General features: G+C 35.1%; 2 protein-coding genes across 5 annotated transcripts in view; one reads left to right on the top strand and one right to left on the bottom strand.

The window, feature by feature from the left end:
- The window catches only part of LOC115456252 (leucine-rich repeat and calponin homology domain-containing protein), a 61,974-nt gene that overhangs the window by 28,608 nt on the left and 12,633 nt on the right, over positions 1–20,733 (top strand). For all 4 annotated transcript variants that reach the window (XM_037441803.1, XM_037441802.1, XM_030185237.2 and 1 more), the window contains exons 2-3: positions 6,822–6,966; positions 20,237–20,469. In XM_037441803.1, the coding sequence (XP_037297700.1) occupies positions 6,822–6,966; positions 20,237–20,469 (378 nt within the window). The remainder of the gene's footprint in view (positions 1–6,821; positions 6,967–20,236; positions 20,470–20,733) is intronic.
- LOC115456254 lies at positions 7,060–8,911 on the bottom strand. The gene is made up of 3 exons (XM_030185239.2): positions 8,779–8,911; positions 7,991–8,345; positions 7,060–7,761 (listed from the first exon to the last, which is right to left on the bottom strand). The coding sequence occupies exons 2-3, from the start codon at positions 8,169–8,171 to the stop codon at positions 7,208–7,210; spliced, it is 735 nt and encodes a 244-aa protein (XP_030041099.1). The 5' UTR covers positions 8,172–8,345; positions 8,779–8,911; the 3' UTR covers positions 7,060–7,207.

Genomic DNA, 20,733 nt, shown 5'->3' with positions numbered 1-20,733 from the left:
TCTGCCCTGATTTGCATTCATACACTACACGCCGCTTTGGTTATATTCTGACCAAAACCATTCATAAAATTGCATTGTTTCAAAATTGTGGAAATATGACCTGACGTTTAATTTTTCAGGGTATCTTTTCTTCATTCATCCTTTCTTTTCTCTTCGCTCGCGCTAGTTTCTAGGTTATTATGACAAGTTCATTAGTACCGCATTATATGCAAATTGCAACTTTAAAAGCCTCATTGCCTACTTTTTTGAGAATTGAAATAAAAACTAAAAACTATTTAAACGGATTTTATCGCGGTTTTTTATATTATTATTTTCTCCCGACGTTTCGAAGACTTTGCAGCCTTCATGGTCACGGGGGGGACTGAGGTGTTGTTCATCCGTAAAGTCAAAGTTACAATATCTACCTACATTTTTCAAATATACAACTTTTTAATTTTTTTTATCTGTTGACGGTCCGATCTACGCAGAATGAGCTCACAGTGTCTTGAGGTCTGGCAGCCGGTCTTTTGGGATCCGATTTAATTAAATGTAGAACAGGATCCCAGGCTTGTGCAAGCTTCCAACCATCTTCCCTATTGAAATTTGGGTGTTTTTTAATTTCAATAGCCTCGCGAATCATCCTAGGCAGGAATCGGTGTTCTTTGGCAAGGATTTGTGGCTTGTCTAATCGCAAATAATTATTGGAGCCTCCTTCAGAATGTTCAGCGACTGTAGACTTCGTAGAGCGTCGGTGTTTCACGTCAGCTATATGTTCTTTTACGCGGGTCCCTATATTTCTTTTTGTTTGTCCTATATTAGAGAGGCCACAGTTGCAGTCTATCTTGTATACACCCGGTTCTTGCAGAGGTATATGGCACTTGACAGGTGGTAAAAATTGACTAATCTTCTTAGGCGGCTTGAAATAATAATATAAAAAACCGCGATAAAATCCGTTTAAATAGTTTTTAGTTTTTATTTCAATGTCTAACATTCGCGTAAACATAAGAAATCATTTTTGAGAATTGTTAAATTTTATCCTTTTGAGATCGTATTTTAGCCAAATATTACTTACCCTTTCAATCACAATTAGTATATATTAACGTCGAGGGAATTCAGATTAATATTTAAGGGAGAATTTCGTTCATGTAGATAAAATCTATATGTAAGTTTATGTGATGGTTCTAAATTCAATATCGTGCCCTACGAGCATACTCTTACAGCGCTTAAAAGCCCGAACAGTTGATACGTTCAGTAATATCAACAATTTGAAGTTACTCAGCGCTGTGACTCATGCATCTTGTAATGAATACTTTGTATTTACGACACCCACAGGAAATTGCTAAGGAGGTTATTTAAAATCGAGGACTGGAATGTCCTGACATACGACATTTGTTCGCACATTATCTATGGTTAGGTCGTGTCGGCGTTTGTAACTGTATATCTAAACTAACACCATATATTATTTTTAGAAGCGTGACTATTGATTTAATCAATGACCTTTCAGATATTATTAATAAATTAAGCTCTTTAGTTTCGGAAACCCTACGTAATGATAAAAGAATACTGCATAAAAATAGTAACAAAAATGTGTCGGTTATCTATAAGGACACTTGTGAAGCATTAATTTACATTAAAAAGATTTCACATCAGGCATTAATGTGCTAGACTGAAATTCATCGCGTAATCACAAGTTTGAAGGCGTCGCAAACTACCTCCCTGGTGAGTCTTCCATCAAGTCTCACGTAGTTAAAGCCATCTTCATTGTCGAGGGCCGGCTGCCGCCTCTCATTAATGTTTAGGAGTCCCTCCTTTTGTCCCCGTTCGTGTTGTGTCAAAGAAAACATTCTTGTTCGCTTTTCCAGTGGCGTTCAGCTTGATGAACTTGGTTTTGTTTTTACGTAGCATCGTTTGTGGCACGTGCCTCTATTATGCGCTCGATTATAACATTGGCTTGTATTTCCCATGAGCCGGGAAAAAACTAATTACCTTGGTCAGTGTTGAGGTAAATTTTCAAAAATATGTTGAAAATGTATATTTCTCTAGTTGCCTTGTATGGAGGGTATGGAATGGAAGAAACGCTCTATGCGGAAATAATGTTCTATTTGATTGTTAGCAGCAGATTTGGTCGAAATTTAAAGACAGAATTGTTTTTTTTTTTGTGTGTTTTGAGTGGGAAATTCCAGGATATTTTTAGACGTCCCAAATATCGCCACCAATTTGCTATGTGACCCGTAATAAAGGCATTTTATGAGATATTTTTGGCCAACTGGTAATAAAGCTGCCACATAAAATAGGATATAAAGATTTATACATATTGAATTAGTTGCCGCGCTGTTAGCCGGAGCCATTCTTTAATTAGTTAATAGTTCGTGACTTCAGCTCAACGTATATTTGTATCGGCATGCTATAAACTATTCAATTCTTCAATATGGTCTATACTGTATTTAATGTTTTGAAACTGTCATATTTCGTATTTTGTAATTCATCAACAATAATTGTAATAAATATGAAATTGAAGAAAAGTTTTGTGTAATTAAAAACACGTTATTGAGTCAGATTGAAAATTGGTACGAGCTATATTGCTGATAATTAAAATAATAAATATAATTGACATGCAATAAAATTTACGTTTTTCATAGTTAATACAAAATTAATTTGCAGTTAAAATATCATTGAGTCTTAACCTAAAGATTGAACAGTGAAATTCATAAATATGTATACTTAATAATTGTAACTTTATGAACCTTTGTCCATTGGACAGTAAGCGGCTTAGACACATTTATGTGGCTTCCTTGGAGCAATTATTGTCGCGCATTTGATCCTATTATTTCATAGAACTATCCTTCATACCGTATGCATTATATAAGTATCGTCGTATCAATTATTGTTTGATGTGACGGTAAGAATATACTAATATTATAAAAGGAAATATTTATGAGTTTGTTTGGTTTGTTGTGGTGGATTTCTGGAACTGCTGAATCGATTTTGAAAATTCTTCAATTCATTGGAAGCTACATTACTCCTAAGTGCAATATTTTTTTTCTCAAAAAAATAAATTCGCCTCCGGAGCCGCCCGCAAAAGCTTAGTCTACGATAAACTATTTGTATGATGTTTTATTTATATTTAGTTAGCGTATGATAAAAAACAAACATCAGTGTATGTGTAAAATGAAATTCTAAACAACCTGGGCCCTTATTCTGTATGATAGTGTAAGCGCGTAACGCGGCCGTGTCATGTTATCTTCGAGAAATGTGCGTGGAATGGTATTCTGTAAGCCAAATTTCTATAGTCCTAAACATGATGCGTTGTGTTACGTGCTTGTTACGCACTGTCAAAATAACGTGCGGGATAGAGAATAAGGCCCCTGACATTGAAATATTACATGGAAAGGAAGTGTGGAAGTGGTTTACATTATTGTTATCTGTTGTTGATTGCCAAGTGGGTGATAAATTCGTTTGTAGGGCGATTGTGGTTTCCTTTAATCGTATTTTATCATTGCCGTGTGGTAAAATTATTTATTAATTTTACGTTGGTGTTAAGCTATACAAGTTTTTTGCTGACTAATCATTAAACAATATAAGATGCTAACTACAAGGTGCCAGCACTTTTAAAGTGCTAATACGCAATTGGCCTGTTTAATATTACAGTAGGTTTTGCCTGCAGCGCCGCCCGCGTGGTTAGCTTTCACGTCTACAGAAATACTTAAATCACCGTAGCAACCCATAAAATTATTACAGAAAAATCAGATTAAAAATCCATATATTTCCCATGGGAGACTATAATAATAATAATTTAAAGTAGCCTAGATATAATATTTTAAGCCAAGAAATGTCTATCCGTGTAGCTAATTTCATCTAAATCCTTTCCGTGGGGTCTACGTGTACTTCTTACAAAAAAATAAATCTTTTATTGAAAGACTTTATTCGCTTAGCGAGCCACCCTTATATAGACACATACAAATATCATGTCAATAAAATAATTTATCATTTAACAATATGTAAACTTTAATAATTATCAGTTTCTATTTTTAATTGCAAGCTTAATAGAAACATTTTCTTAAACATTCGCAATTATAATATTAGTAAGAGAAGAAACAAGATTATGTACCAATATGTGATGCAATTTGACCAAATATTTACTGTTATTTGTAGTTTGTCCACGTCGCGGATTCCGGACCATTAACAGCAACATTACTAAATTATTTTAACACACCTATCACTTTATGCGCTTAACAACGTACATTATCGTTTTTCATAATCCCCCTTATAGTACCAACACGCGACATATTCATAAGTTAATTGTAAACACATTCCAACATGCAACATTATGAGACCATCAGATGTCTTAATTCATTTTACTGTGTGATGATTGCTTCCTTTCAAAGTTTATTCTATTTGCACTTACATGGCAATCTTAAAAGCGTCATTATGACTTCGTAACTCTTTTATTTTCATATTGTGTTGAGTATTTCTGTTATATTTTCAGAATTCTAATTATTGCTTACGTACCGCTACAAAAGGCCAAAAACATATTTGTGTAATTTATCCACCACATAAGGAATAGACGAAGGAACAAAATATATTACCATAGAATTAATAATCTTATCGATGTGGCTTATAGATTAATATCTTTAATGAAAATATGTTCCGGAAAGTTTTCCTACTAATTGCTTGCATCATTCATCAACAACTTCATTAATTCCGGCCCTTATTATCTGAACGATTTTGCTACAATCGTCAACGATAAATCATAGATACGGAAATACCTAATACTATATTTTTTTCTTTCACTAGCAATAAATTTCTCGCCGGTAGGAATTTTTGTGGGGTGCACTTTGCTTACCATCAGGTGCAATGGGGATATGTTGTCGAGCCGCCGATAAAAAAGTTCGAATATACTCAATAGTTATTTAAAAAAAAAAAATAACTATAATGAGCTTGTCCTAACTGTAAGCGGATTCTGCCCCGAGGTGGTGACTAACGATTCTCTTCCGATCATTGTCTGCGTCGTACTTCGTAGAATTATTGAATCTAATGGTTGTGCGGTTAAAGCCTTCGTGATGTTTCTTGATACTAGTATTATAGAAAACAAAACAAGTCTAAGTAAAGTTCCTGGTGTTAAGGTTTTAGGTAAGTTCCTTGCGAAATAAACATTCGATAGATCCTCGCTTTTCCTCGTCTAGTTTCGTCCAAATTCTATTGAGGCTTGTCATAATATCAAGTAAAACTATATACTCTAACTATATAACTATATACTATAAACTCAAGCTACGTATTTTAACCATAAAAATTACTTTCAATTTTTACCCTTAATTACTAGAAATACGCTCACAAGAAAAATAACGTAAAAAATGAATAGCCAAAGCCCAAGGCGATGCTGACGGAGTGGTTCATTTCAATAACAGCTGCAGTAAATAAGAAATGATAAAGTAGTCGATGTGCGTCCTTCGTAAACAATAGTGTCCAATCAAACACTTCAAACCTACTATAAACACGCCGCTAGTGTTATCAAAGAAATGAGAACGTATGTGACATAATTTGATAACAACCATAAATATATGTCTTCTACTTGTAAGAAGATATAAGAATAATAAAGATATTAACATTTTACAGTATGATTACTTTGATGTAAAACTAAGTTAGCACCTAGGAATTTCTGGCTCAAACATACGACAGACCTATCACTTTGACAAACATAATCAGGCAAACATATTGGTGATTTACTTAAATAACGATTCGCCGCTCACAAGAAGGAACAAGGAAAACATATAAACGTATGAATATAAATAAATTATCATTAAGGTAAATAACAAGCAGTGTGATAGTTAAACATCATAATATTGTGGTGGTCAGGCCAGCTCTGCGGTTCGACGCGATCAAACCGCACAGCACAAGGCGCTGTGTCAACGAACCTATCAACAGGTTTACATAGATAGCTTGCATTTGATAACACTATTCGTAAGTAAAACTAAATGTCTTGCATCCTGCACATTTAATACGATTGCAATTTGATAATGTATAGGCGTCATACAAATACTGTGTACTGAAAGTATTTGTTGTGTGCTTTCGTTATCATGTGATTCTTCGAGGTGTACGATATAAATGACGTTCTTGGACGTGTATGTCATCTCTATTTAAATTTCGGAATATGGTTTGTTGGTCCAGGGCCCTTATTCTGTATGATAGTGTAAACGCGTAACGCGGCCGTGTCATGTTATCTTCGAGAAATGTGCGTGGAATGGTATTCTATAAGCCAAATTTCTATAGTCCTAAACATGATGCGTTGTGTTAAGTGCTTGTTACGCACTGTCAAAATAACGTGCGGGATAGAGAATAAGGCCCCTGGTGTAGTAAAATGGAAGTCATTATATTCTTTTGTTCAATATTCTTATTGCAGATACATGGTTGGCTAATAGCAGTAAATATAGCATGTAGTTTGCTGACACTACACGACTGAAAAGTTTTTTTCGCTATTCCCTTCATATGTTTATCATAGGTGCACATCTTACTAAAATTGGTAACAAAAACTAGAACATTTTTCACTAACACCAAGCTCGTTCAACTTTATTTTTACTATTTCTTTGTCCGAGTGTTATTTTTAGACGGCTGGATTATGGGCCACAGGCCATTACTTTATATTTATTATCCTGACGCCTTAAGTCAAATCACCCCACCCAGCCACGAGTCATTTTCATGGCTGCCATCAGCGGTGTCGTAAAACCACGCTATGTCAAACAAATATTATTTCCCCTCGTACTAAGTTTAGGGCATCGAATTTCATACAAAAAATGTGTTAGCATTTCTAAGGTGTCGGATAATGATTGGAGTTTCTTTTGTTCCAGATTTATCAAAAAATCGGTTCAGTGAAGTGCCAGATGAAGTGACTAAATATATTTATTTGGAAAAGTTGTTGCTATCGCAAAACATCATCAGATGCATTCCGGACGCTGTCGGAGGTCTGCAGTCTCTCACATATTTGGACCTCAGGTAAAACACCATTTGTGTTACATTATCGATGTAGATGTTTGATATTTATCATAGATAAGGCTTGGTTAATTTGTTAACGTAAAATAATAACAATTTATTTTAATATCACTATATTTTGGAAAGTTTTAATAATCTATGTCTTTATAAAAGTATTTATATAACTATGACATTAGGTAAACTTAACAAGTAACTTTAAACTTAACGGTACGTAAATAATTATATTAAATTATCTCATAATCAGTTAAATAAGCTTGTGCTCCTTAGAAGTTGCATAATTTGCATTCCTCAACACTTGCATCAGTTCCATTTTGACATTCAGTCGAAATTCTTCAGGTATAGATTTCATATGAGGTAACAACGATAAAAGGAAAAGTCTATCTGGATCGTCGGTGTCAGTTTTCTGTGAATCTACACTGGCAAACGCAAATTCGTCTGTTTGTGATCGACTCATTTTTGAATGGCTATTTTGTGGAATGTTTATTTCCATTGTTTCATTCGATTCATCTCTAACATCTACCATGGTGTCTACGTCTGCAACATCATCCTCAGAGGTCTGCTCCTCGTCTTTGATGAGTTTCAACTTTTTTCTAGACCGCCACACTTTTTTAACTTTAGTTTCTTCGTCTGATTCCGTCGTACCGTCTTCAATCTCGTCTTTTCTCGGTAAATCTTGATCTCGTAACAAGAACTGCAGTTGTTTAGCGTAGATATACGGCCGCCGCGTTCTATTCGGTCGTAATAAGTATTTTTGAAAACAATCTCGGATGCTTTTCCATTTTTTCTGCAATTGGATTTCTGTAACAAATCATAGAATTACATTTAGAACGGCATAATTTGGCAAATAATCCAATTATCATTACTTTTTGTAATAATAACATAATTTTTATAGGTAAGTGTATGTATAGTTCAGTTGACATCAAAGTTCATATAACTAATACAATATTGGTATTACTTTTCAATAAGTTCGAAAAAAAACATTTTCAAACAATGACGTCTATGTAAAACAATGCATTGATGCGATTACCTAGTTCTCGTATTTCGCTCTTGGACAACTTCATAGTTGTTTGCATTAACGCCATGACAACTTCGTTCCACAGATGGAATCGCATGTTTTTCGCTCGGTAGTCGGGATGGTCGTAGTCCCATATGCCAGGCCGTTTCTTCACCTCCTCTATCAATCTGTCCGGGTCATATTCGAACTGCATTGCGGCAGAAATGTAAGAAAATTACGTGTAAAACGTGTTTTAAAAAGTGTATACTATCTTGCGCGTTCGTACACACGAGCGGGCGGCCGCCGGGCTACTGACGCGCAGCGGGGGAACGCGGCGTTTCGCTTCAAAATGGCCGCTGCTAACTCGTGTGTCCACGTTTTTGACGATCTGCAAGCGGACAAAAGTATAATACATTAAGTATTCAATTTATTCGATTTTGTTTTGTTTACCAAATTAGAATATTGGATTCTGTTTACAATTTTGTTGGATTTAAAAATGATTATAGTAAGTCTGTAATGTCATCAAATTTGCTTGATTTGATATCATAGAACTACATTTAATACTAAAATTATTAATATCTAGTTTGAAATGTAGTTCTACGGCTCTATATTATTTTTATATTAATTCAAAGGCAAATATTACGCTTATGTTGCGCACTCACATACCATTTTTACCCTATAAATAAAAAAAATCGTTGCCTATGTATAACAAAACTTCCGTAGTACAATAAATTCAACCATAAAAACAAAATCAACAACAATTAAAGTAGCAACAAATTATATCAATAAACAACACGAAATGCCTCGTATTGTACACTCACCGTATGGTGCACCTATCCGGACAGGCTTATCTATCGAGCGGCGCGCGGCAGCGTGGCCCCCGTCAGCGGGCGCGGGGAACCCGCGCGGTTTGTGCCACGACTCGCGACCGCTAACCGCAGCGCGCCGCGCCGTGTCGGCCGGTGCACTCGCCTAAGTCGCCTTCTACTCGTATCTATACAATATAATACATATTATGTATTTGAATATTCGCAGACTATTCACCTTGGCGCTCTGAGTTTGATTGTACACTGTCACTTATTTGTAATTTAAATGTTTGACAATTGATACCGTTTTGTTTTTTTTTTTATAAGTTTGACTTATCGCGCTAGATTTTCTTTAGGAGAGCACGGAAAAGGTTGCAATAATAATTACAAAACTAAAATCTTCTGTATTAGAAAACAAAAATATATTATGAATTTCTATTATTGAAGTAAAATGAAATCCGCATTGGAATCGTACAACGGCGTTACGCACAAGCGATTAAAAAATCGTACGTTAGGTCGTTCAGTACCTGACACGTGGTGCCAAATGTATAGATTTTTGGGAATATAATTTATTCAGTACATATTATTATTTTAATTTCCTACAAACTAAAATATTTCAACATACGACATATAATATATTATATCATATTAATGATATTATTTTTAAGAAGAAAATTACGTTTTTTCTATTTCGCATTCTTAAGCTAACCTACATAATAACCTAATGGGTTTTTTTCCGAAAATAGCCTCAACAGACTAGAAGCACTATGACCAAATTTAAGTTAAGTCTCCTATAATTAAAATTATCACCATTCCTTACTCTACCGTAATCGAAAAAAGGGTGTTTGCTCATCAATGAGTTAAAGAGGCTAATTAATGCGTTACCTACCCATTTTTATTTCATTGGCCTAGTTAACGTTTTGGTATTGAAAATGTTCGCCTGCGTTTAAAGACAATGATAGTGCAATATTTTGTCTCGTTCTTTGAGTATGTTTTGCATGTATAAAGTACTGGATTAGTGCCTTATATTGTGCCAAATCAACAAATTATAATGTTCTTATATTAATTGATTCGCTTATAGATATTCAGTTAAAATCGATATTTAGAAAATTATACACTCCAGTTTTCTTTAATGGGTCCCAGAATAACATCTATTTTTGATTGGCAGTTGACACAAGTCATCAATTTATCTAGGAATGTAGAAGCTAACGCCATATTAATACGGTTTGTTTAATTAGCGTTTGCGCCAGTTCTGCTTCCCGCTTTGGCACACACCGGGAGCACGATTGGATCAGCTTTCGCACACAGTTTTAGTCTCGGCATTATTTGATATGCGTTATATTGAATTGGCAAGCTCTTTGGCGCCTCGTTTCAAACCGAAAGCGTGGCATTGCCATTTGTCTTATTTGGATTAATGCAATTGCGAACAAAAGTTTTGTTGTTTGCAGCATTTGATATTAAGCGTTTTGTTTCTAAGCTTCTATTTTTATGTACATTCTTATGCCTAACGTGGTCCAAATTAAGTTCTGTTTTATGTAGGTTTTACACCTACGTCAATCTAAACCTTGTGTACTTTAAAACAAATAGTTAATCAATCATTCTTGCCTATCATTGGAGCAGTATTTTGTAAGAAAAACTGAGGACTTCTAAAAGAAACGTGCTCGTGGGAAACTATACCTAAGTGCTCATTGCAATGTTGACTTAATTTATACGGAACCTGGGTTGTCTTAACGTAATTTCAATTTTATAAGTGTTCAAGTAACAACTCCAGTTCTTTAAACTGCTTGCTGTATTAAAAATAACCTTTCAAATCAAAATAAATTCACCAAATAGAAGATCAAAGACGCTCTCTATAAAGCATTCACTCTGTAAACTGTCAATGGTAATATACTTAAAATATTTGAAGCACTTTTATAGCTTAGCCATGTACGGCGTTCTACTCAACACAAATGGCGGCCGGTGCATTTTGGTAGAGAAAATTCACGCTTTGAACTCTGTGACACGATTCATTACATGTTATTTTAAGATCTTTCTGAAGTCGCCCGCCTGGCAGCCGCTGATACGTGATTGTATTAATTAAACTTACATATTGTCGGTGTCGATTCTCTTTGAAAGTGTACTTGTAGATATTTATTTTGTTTGTAAGATGACTGCGTGCTTTGAGATGATGGACAGCGATGTGTTGTTAGTTTATTTGAAATGTTTTTACGAAGATCATATTGGACTGTTATTTTGTGTGTTGTTTGATGAGTTAATATCGTTCTTTGGTTTTAGAAAGTAATTGTACGACGTGTTTACATTAAACTAAATGAAGTATGATTTCAAAAATATGTGTAATGCACAGTGATCGATTATTTGAAATAATCGTTTTAATATCGGTTAATTAATTAATCAATTGATTTCGCGATAAATGAAAGTATTTGTGATAGTTATCATTGAAACGATAATTCGCACATTTTTTAGAAACACGTGTGTTTATAAATATTATATCATACCCATTATCGCAATTACCGCGAGCTGCGAAGTCATGAAAATACGTCTAAAAGAGGTTATAGGCACATATGTTAATTGTACACCTGAGAAAATAATTTGAATTAAGAATAGCACAAATTTGTCTGAGTGAAATGCAGAGAACAGTTCAAATTCCTTATATAATTCTTATTCGTTACTTCTGTTATTCCTAATCGTTGATCTCGTCCTCTCCCAGTGGCCGTCGTGGGCCGAGGTTCATAACCTGTTAGTGGGTTGCCCTCATGGTCACATAATATCAAAGGGTTGCGAGCGCCTAAAGCTCTCACCCGAAAGTCCGGTGTGTTTTTATAATCCGAGCCTTGGGAGGCTAAGAAATGTATGTCATATTAAAAATAATATCTGTTATCGCACTAACATCACCAAACACCAACTGTTTATATCTATATAGTGTATTAAAATTTTACAAGCATATAAACAACCTTGTTACAAAGCAAAACAGTCTACTTACACTTTCCTTTTTGTCCTCGCTCACCTTTCATACCCATTGTTTACAGTTACCTCATACTTTTTCCTTATCACACGGGCCCCATATGTTACAATGCGGAACAATGCAGATGCAGCACCGTGAGCCAACGGTGTAACCTTTGAAACTGAACTTTATCGCATGGCAATAAGGGCGTACGTAAAAAGTTTTTAGGTCGACATAAAGATCAGTAGGCGGGTTCAATGGCCGGAGATGTCATGGCCGCGTAGTTTACACAGTTACAGTCGATTGCTAATTAGTGGTGCAGATCTGTTACGTCACTTGTGCTATGTCAGTGCATAACGAAATCGACTAAAATGCTATGAAACATGTCTGCTAAATTTTTTCCACGTTATATTTAAAATATGATTAAGTCATTTAATTTAGTCATTAATAAGATTCTCTCCTCCACTCGTTGTTTTAATACGCTCAGTCTTGAAGTAACAAGGAATTCGACGTGTCCTAAGATTTTAGACAATATGAGGTTAATAATCACTTTAAGAATAAAGCTCTAATCTTAATTTACACGCTATGTAGAGAGAAAATATTAGGCACATTTCTTTAAAAGTTAGTTCTTTTACTCAGATCCGTCCAGCGTTACTTTTTCCGATTGCGAATTGCAAACTTTTGTGGATGTCATGGAGTCAGTCATCCTTCTGTCACTAAATTAACTACGTGTATCATATCGTGAATACTTGAAGGACGTGGTTAAGGTGATAAGTACCAAACAAAGAGCCGTTATGTAGTCAAGTATGCGCGACTTAACGTAATGTACAGTCAGCAACAAAAGTAACTGAATAAATTCAGAACTACAATACGCTTCGGCAAATTAACTTAAATCAAAATATTATTTTTTCTCTATCTAAAATAATGTAAACCCTTTGATGCTTATATTAGCGAAAAAAAATCGTTCGTTGATACAGAGACAAAAGTTTAAAGGTGATTTGAAATTTTATGTGTGTTTAGCTACTTTTGTGACTGACTGTACATGGTTAACGTGACACGTACGATGCGCTTGCGATGAGCTGTGAGCGGCTTGTTTAGAAATGTGTCAAGTAGCAAGAAATGTAAGGGCTTGATACCCGTACAAGGGATCGGGTCGCCATGGAACTTATTAAAAAAAAATGTTTACAGTTGGTCGCGTTTTGTTGCATTCGTAATACTAAGATCACAGCAGACATCTGACTGTATAGTGCTTATTTACTATTGAAGATTTTTATATTATATCTTTTTCATACTAACTTAATTAAATTAAGTTTTTTTTTTACCTTATTAAGTACACTATGTAATTATTCTCTAAATAGCTGTTCATAATATAATCCGAATCAAATTCCTGCGCTAGTTATCCGGGTTTGAGATAAGGGCCACTTCATATAAAACCAAGGAAGTCGTAAACGTCTACCGCAGGACCAAAATTGCCGAGTGGGTGGCAGCATTTTATTAAACATAATCTGTGGAAGGTTCCATACGATTGTGGGATACGTGAATATAACAATGGAAAGGAAAAGAATTAAACTCACGATCATTCTGAGGTAAAATTATTTTGAACTAGTTGACCACAGACGTTGTCCCGTCTTAACTATTAATTTGCAGCGCGTCATTCTATCAATCGCTGACAGTTATTTCAAATAATTTTTGACAGGTATATAAAATTTATATTTTTGTTAAGTTTTCTTAAATTTGATTTCTTATGTTTACGCGAATGTTTTCTTAAATTTTCTAATTTTCCGCACAATTTTTTTAATTCATTTTTTATAAGAACCTTCTCCTGACAATAACGAACACAACAAAAAAAAAAGTGAAATCGGTCCAGCCGTTCACGCGTGATGGCGTGAAATAGGGATTAATTTTTATATATATAGATGAATATCTTAAGATTTGTCCTACCATCGTGGCCACTTACTCGCCTCTAGTACAAACAATTCAAAGTTTATAAACAAAGAACGGGCGCCATAAGAACAAAACATTCTATTCTCTGAAGTAGCATAAACTAGGAGTGTTTTTATACTTTAGTACCAGTCACTAACATAAGATTTTACGATTTAATTAGCACTTACTTTTATGATGATGGTAAATCTACATAGTTTTATTAGTTATTTAAATTTTTCACTCTGTTAAAAGCATTGTTGCGTTCGCTTAATTTCCATAATGTACACACAATATTATAAATGTGTACCTATATTTTTGTACCGTTCATTGGATTACTGGCTAACAAATCAAAGGAATGCATGGTATTAAGTTGGAAAACAAATGAGGTTATATTCATAATAGCATTTTTGTTATATTTTTCCTGTTGCATGTTACAAAGAGACATCAGCACTACTGTTTAAACTTATGAAATAAATAGCATACCTACTAAGTATCCAATAGGATAGGATAGGATTTAAGATTAAACTAAATCATCATGTTAGTAACCCTTAATAGCTAAGAAAACAATACATAGTTGTGTTTGCTTTCATATGAAAATTGCTAATGGTCAAAACTCAGAACATAGTCATGAAAGCGTCGCGCAGTCAATAATTCACGCATTGTTATTGGTATTGTGCGCGTGCGCACCGTAACGGCGATCGAATCGCGCACGCGTGACACCATCAATGAGATACAAAAGGAGGAGCGAGGAGGAAGTGCCTCTTTGTTAGCTTAGTAAAATTTCGGTACACATAATATTACGAATGTTCCTAGACACTGTTTTATTCATTTCAGAAACGTTGGTAAATACAGAGCGTAGCCGCCTGCGTAATAGATTACTTATTTTAATTATTGATGAACGCAGTATGTAGTTACATCTTAGTTTAAGCGCCTTTCAAGCGAGAACATCCATGTAGATGTAATAATGAGTAAAACTGCTTTTTTAATAATTTTTACGATAATTGAGTCAATACAGTTTTATGATGAAAAAGAAACGTTCTAGAAGCCGCAAGACCAAAAAGTTTATGAACCAAAGGTGCGGCCGTGTTCCGAAACAGAACCCAGTTCATCGGACAATAGTAAACTTGTGTAACATCAATGGACAGATCCGAAACCTGTTCCTTTATCGCGGTTCTGGTTTAGTGAGCAATCATTGGCAATCGGAACTCTACGAAGACTATTGATTTATGTGCGCGTTGCACCATCATCGAACACGTGTAACAGTTTTAGATATCTCGTGAACAAAATGAGATTTTGTTATCGTTTGATTATGTTGACACTTTCGTGCATATCATTATTTAAATGTGAATGAGTCATTCATGAATAGAGATTTCGGGGAATTGAGGCGAAATGGTTCACAAATATTTGTACCAGTTTACGTCTTTGATGAAATTTTTCCACTTTGAGTACTATTTACTTGTGGATTGAATTTTTTTGACAGATGTTAGCAGTGTATGCGTAGCTTTGCTGAGATGGCGTCCAAACCTGAAGCAAATTCGCTAATAACAATTAATCACAATAATTTAACATGCAGAGCATACAAAAGGAGCATCCGTAAACAGTATCATAAAGTATGCCCCGTATAACCGTAGTATATTGCTCAACCGTCACATATTGTATGTAAATATATCGCTATAGACGTCAACAGCTCACCTTAACTTCTCATAATGGGAACCAGGAAGACACGTTTGAAATATAGTCATCGCCACTCTGCTTTGTTACGAGCTATTAACGCACGAGCTGTAGACCGAATGTACTGGAAATAGGTGTAGAGTGCAATTAGGTTATAAAAGAAACTTCAAAGAACATATTATGGGCTGCCTCATTGTTTTAGTCAGTAATTTCTGTTTTAGTTTCTTAATGTAGTGTACAAATTCATTATGTGGAAAGTTTGAAATGTCACTGAGTTTTCTCCATTTCAAATTTCGAATTGAAGAAAATATTTTACCCTTTTCAAGTAGTTTTAAACCATCCTCGTTGAACAAGTGCTCTTGTCTGCATTTTTTTCGTCTTGAGTGTCTTCGCTAGTTTCCCCCTAGTACTCTGTCTGCTCCTCGAACCTCAGCATTTTTGTTGGGCAGTTTATTGAATTTCCTGTGTCTGTTTCCAAAGGATATATATCATAGATAGATTTATTTGGTCATAACTCACGTCCGCTTTCAATAAATTATCCTAATCTTAAGTATCGATTCGATCACGAGAATAAACCAAATTAAATAAGTCATTTGTGAGCATGTCAAAAATAACTCTGTTCGGATTGGTAGATTTTCGCGATAGATTGACAAAAGCAATCGAGATCGTTACTAAACAATTCAATAACAAGCGGCGATACGTATTTAATACTCAAACGAATGTTATAATAGGATTGTGATTGTTTCATTAGTGATTCAGTGGCACGTTGCAATTTTCTTTCACCCCAGCGCGTTGGCAATCGATATAACTTCGACCTTGGATCCCCGGAGCGGAACGTACTAATCATTCGCACTGCACCGCTGAGCTGGGGGAGAAAAGGGCCACCGCGCCTCTCGTTCATTTAGTTAAATAAATAATACTTCGCTTTATGGAAGTTGTAAATTTTTTTTATTTTCGTTTGCCAGTTTGTCTTGTGTGATCTATAAAAATAATGTAGTGTAACAGTAAGTTATCAGTTCGCGCAATAGTGTTGCAAAAGCGTAAATTACCTCCAAAGGTCAGTTTGTCTATCTAAAAGGAACTACTTTTTTCAAAAGGCGAAATTTATTAATATTACTATCATTGTTGTCTTGTTTATATTATTATCTATAGAAATGTGTATATTTTCATATAATAAAAATATGAAATAGCATCCCTTGCCATGACAATACTGTTCAAAATTCTGCAATAAACCACACGTTACCGCATCGTATCTTAATTTATAGCCCAGCATATACAGGTTCTTCCTAAATAATTAATATTTTATGCTGTACAAAAAATTCGATCAAATCATTTTACAGTACAGTGAGCATATTTCTCGACGACTCTATGCGACCTCTCCGTACCCTCGTGGAGGGACTGCGTGACCCTCGGCAGCAATAAACGGGCCTCGTGGGCCAATGTTATCGTTGTGTCTACTAATTTGACGTGGGTTTGTTTGGCTACAACGTTGAGGATACGCCACGTCTCAATAAGCCTCGACAAATGTGCCTCGCAAATGTTTGTACAGGATGGCAGCATGTTTGTAAGAAAATGGAATGAATGTTGCGATAAAATATTTGAAGATTCGACTCCATGTTAGAACTTGCTTTTAAATATTGTCTTTTCCTCCGTGCAATATCTTTGGTTCAATGTTTCCGCAAAAAATGTACACACTACACAGTACTAAAATTAGAGCTCTAGTGAGATAGATCTAAAAGCCCTATGAATTTTTATTTTTTTTATTTTACTTACTCGAAAGTAAAAATGCTGCTCAATAAATGATTCATTTAACAGTTGAGTAATCATAAATTCGATGTAAAATCTTCCGCCAAAATTTATTTTCAAAATACGTAAACTTCACCAACACGCCAAGAAATATTATTATTTGTAGCAACGTAAATTCAATGGAAGTGATAGTTACCAAGTGTATGCTTTTATTGTCTGTCATAAAAATAATTTATTATATCAGCCCCAATTCGTTTTAATTTATTTTGCTCGTCTTTGTAGACAGTATATCATGGGCTTATGGCGTCTCATCAACATCCACGGGATCCAAGCTAACCTTATCTACGTATGATCCGCCTTGTTAGATAATAGACAAGATTGGCGGACCACCTATACAGACCAGCGTGGTGGATTACGATTCCAACTCTCTAAAACTTATGCTGGTGAAGTTCTTTGTCCAGCAGCGGAACATCTGCATAAAGAAAATGTTTTAAACATTAAAGATTAAAAATAAAAAATAAACTGAGGAATAAGGTTAATAATTAAATAAATCTATACGATTCTTGTAAAACGTAACAATAACATAGGGATTTGATCCCACATCAATCAAATGCAGTAGACCATGCATAATGCGAACCTAACTTTATACTTCTTAAATAATATAGGTTTGGAGCATAGTTTGCAGTCTATAATATTGACTCCCTCAATGCTTTTTTAGAATCAATTTTGCCTGCACTCTGTGTAAGAGGTCCGTTCTCATTCATCCATTCCATCACCGCCATTATTACCACATCAGCTGTGCCATTCGTTCTACGTTGCATTTTATTTAATACGCCATGCAATTTGTTTTATACTTTTTGCGTGCATTACTCTTGTAGAAAGCTTATTTACATTGCAGACGGTTGTCAATCCATTTTCTGGTTTGTGGTGAAACCGCATGCCTTGTCAGTTGTCACCATTTATGGGGGCAGGCTGTAACGGTAGCGTCAAAATGTGCTGTAACTTGGTTAATTTTTGAAATTATGCTTCTTTATTAACCGACTTAAAAAAAAGAGGAGATTATAAATTCGACGTGATTTTTTTTGTTAAATAGCAATTTTAATTAGGCACTGACTCTAAAATTGGTATCGAGTTATGTGAAATTATTTTATGGTTTTGAATGGTTTTTGAAGGCGGTTTAATTCTTTGTTAAAATTATTTTTTTAGCATGATTATCCATAAGCACATGCGTGTAGATGTGTTTTAATATCCGAAATCCGAAACTGTATTGGCTACGTTGAAGTACTGTTTTGTTTAATTTTATAAATCTACGTATTTAAAAAAAGAAAACTTAAAATAAATTAAAGATCTTAACACATGCGACTACGAAAATATATTACAAAAGAAATTATGTTTAAATATTGCTATTAAAATTTGCAAATACATTAGGTACCTACTTGTTTGTGAACAAGTAAATCAAACAAGTAAGAACAAACACTTTCACAATAGTTTCCGTTTGTATTATCTTAAATGTATGTCGTTTGTGTTCAAAGCTTTGTCTTCAAAATGCAAAATTACAAACTAAAACTTGAATGCAGATGTTGTATCGCAAAGAAATTTGTAGCAATATATCAAGCTTCACAATTACAGATTTCCAGATATTAGCCACGCCAGCATTTAATGATATATTCTGGCTGCCGTTTGTTGAATTAATTCCAATGCCAGAGTACGGCTTTGGCAAATCTCATGAAAGTACTCTCGAGCACGTACGATCCTTTTGAAGCAGTACATTTATTGCAAACAGCCAAACACCGTTCGAATGTGGTGGATCTCTAGGAACATAAATTAAAAACAAATTGTGTTATTTCCGAGCTAAAACCCATAAAGTCCTTGATAATACAACAGCTGTAAGTGGATTACTGGAATCATTTTGCCAATGGTTCATAAAAGTTCTTAGCGCGTCCAAGCAATATGTAGTTATTTCTTATTGTTTACGGCAACAAATCATCTCGACATCAATTTTTATCAAGGTTTCTCAATGCACGGCGAGCGTTGACCTCGCTTCTATTATTGATTCTGCGTCTTGGTGTAATGAATCCAGTTTCGAAGCAACATGTCTAGGCGTCTAGACAGCAAAAAAGTCAAGACTAGCAGGAACACACCTCGTTTAAGTACACTTACTCGGGGAGTGGGAGTGCTTTTGCTAATTCAATTACTTTTCCTACTCCCTTTGATACGATATTTAATTTCGTACGGGAAATATTAGCCGGCTTTGTATTGCATTCAGAAACCAGACGCATATTAAATTCTTGATGAAAGCTTCGAGTTATTGTGTTGTATGCCTTTCGTTGTTATCCGTTTATAAAGGCTTTTTATGAAGTAGCTGTGTTGTGATCTTGCGTACATTACGTAGTATATTATTTATAATTATTTTTTTTATTTTAATGATTCTGTAAATTATAAAATTTCTCTGCATAATTATATTCAGGTCACACAAATTCGGTTAATAAACTGCTGCGTTTATTTGCATTTCGTAATAGCGCGATGCTTGTGTTAGCGCGTGCCGGCGATGTTTACAAATTCAAACTCGGAGGACTAATCCAATTATCTACGCTCTAGTTCCCGTGCATGGAGAGTGCATAAAATGTGAAAGCATTTTTTTTTATTCGTTTTACCACATACAGGAAGTTTGGGTGTACTACACTTAACGGTAATGTTTACAAGTTTTCTTGGCACAGGCTATTGGGTTAAGCGACGAGGGTTTTATGTTTCGGCCGCTCTAATTACATGCAGTCCGCCTAAAGTAGGTTTCGATCGTAAAAATAGATTTGGGTGTGGTATTTGATTCAGTACATTTGTTTACGTGTTCATTGAATTTTACACTTATATTTAATGTCCAATTTAGGGTACTTCAGTTGGTTTTACGTTACGGTTTACAATTTCTACTAAACAAATTACATCACAATATTTCCTATTCATTTCCGCTACGTTCCATTTGACTTGTTTGCTAAAGCCTGTATGCCTCTAAGCTTCCATTATTGGATAAATTTTCCGACTTCCGCAAATGTAAAAGCGGAAACTGAAGAGGCGCGGCTTTCATTCGTATTAGAGACAAACATTTTCAATATATGGATCTATTTGCTTTTCGATATTTATTCTAACTAACATTTCATGTAACTTTCTACATACCAGTTGTTTTGGATTTGTTCACAGTTCAAATCAGCTGACAGAGTTACCGCGAGAAGTATGTCAAATGCCGTTACAAGTTCTGCTCCTGCCAGACAACATGCTCTCTACGTTACCGAAGGAGATAGGCAAGATGACGTCATTAGCCGAGCTGGACGCGTCCAACAATAGGCTGACGCAAGTGCCGATGACCCTCGGGGACTGCGCAGGGCTGCGGGCCCTCGACCTCAGCAATAACCAGCTGGGACTGCTGCCTTTGCGTAAGTGTGTGCGAGGTTTATTTATATTCGCTGCGGTGTATCTTAAATTGGTTAACTTCGTTGCGAAAGCTGAGTGTTTGCATCGGCCGTTGATTTACGGTTACCACTCTGCCCATATGTTAATTAAATTATATCTGTTGATTTGCGTTTCGAGACATTAAAGCTCGAAATAGCATTCAACGGTTAAGACTAGGGATGTCAAATGAAATTGATTATTGAATTAAATATAATTTAAAGATCGTTTCGGAAGAATATTTTATCTCG

The sequence above is a fragment of the Manduca sexta genome, chromosome 23 (assembly GCF_014839805.1).
Source record: "Manduca sexta isolate Smith_Timp_Sample1 chromosome 23, JHU_Msex_v1.0, whole genome shotgun sequence".
Classification (NCBI taxonomy): Eukaryota; Metazoa; Arthropoda; class Insecta; order Lepidoptera; family Sphingidae; genus Manduca; species Manduca sexta.
The sequence above is the reverse complement of the archived record's forward strand: the minus strand, read 5'-3'. Positions and strand labels throughout refer to the sequence as shown.

Bases quoted from the DNA above. Each gene is read 5' to 3' on its own strand.
- LOC115456254 (XM_030185239.2), bottom strand. From the start codon at position 8,171: ATGCAGTTCGAATATGACCCGGACAGATTGATAGAGGAGGTGAAGAAA. The intron at 7,762-7,990 runs GTAATCGCATCA...GATTTGTTACAG, and splicing joins GAGCGAAATACGAGAACTAG to AAATCCAATTGCAGAAAAAA.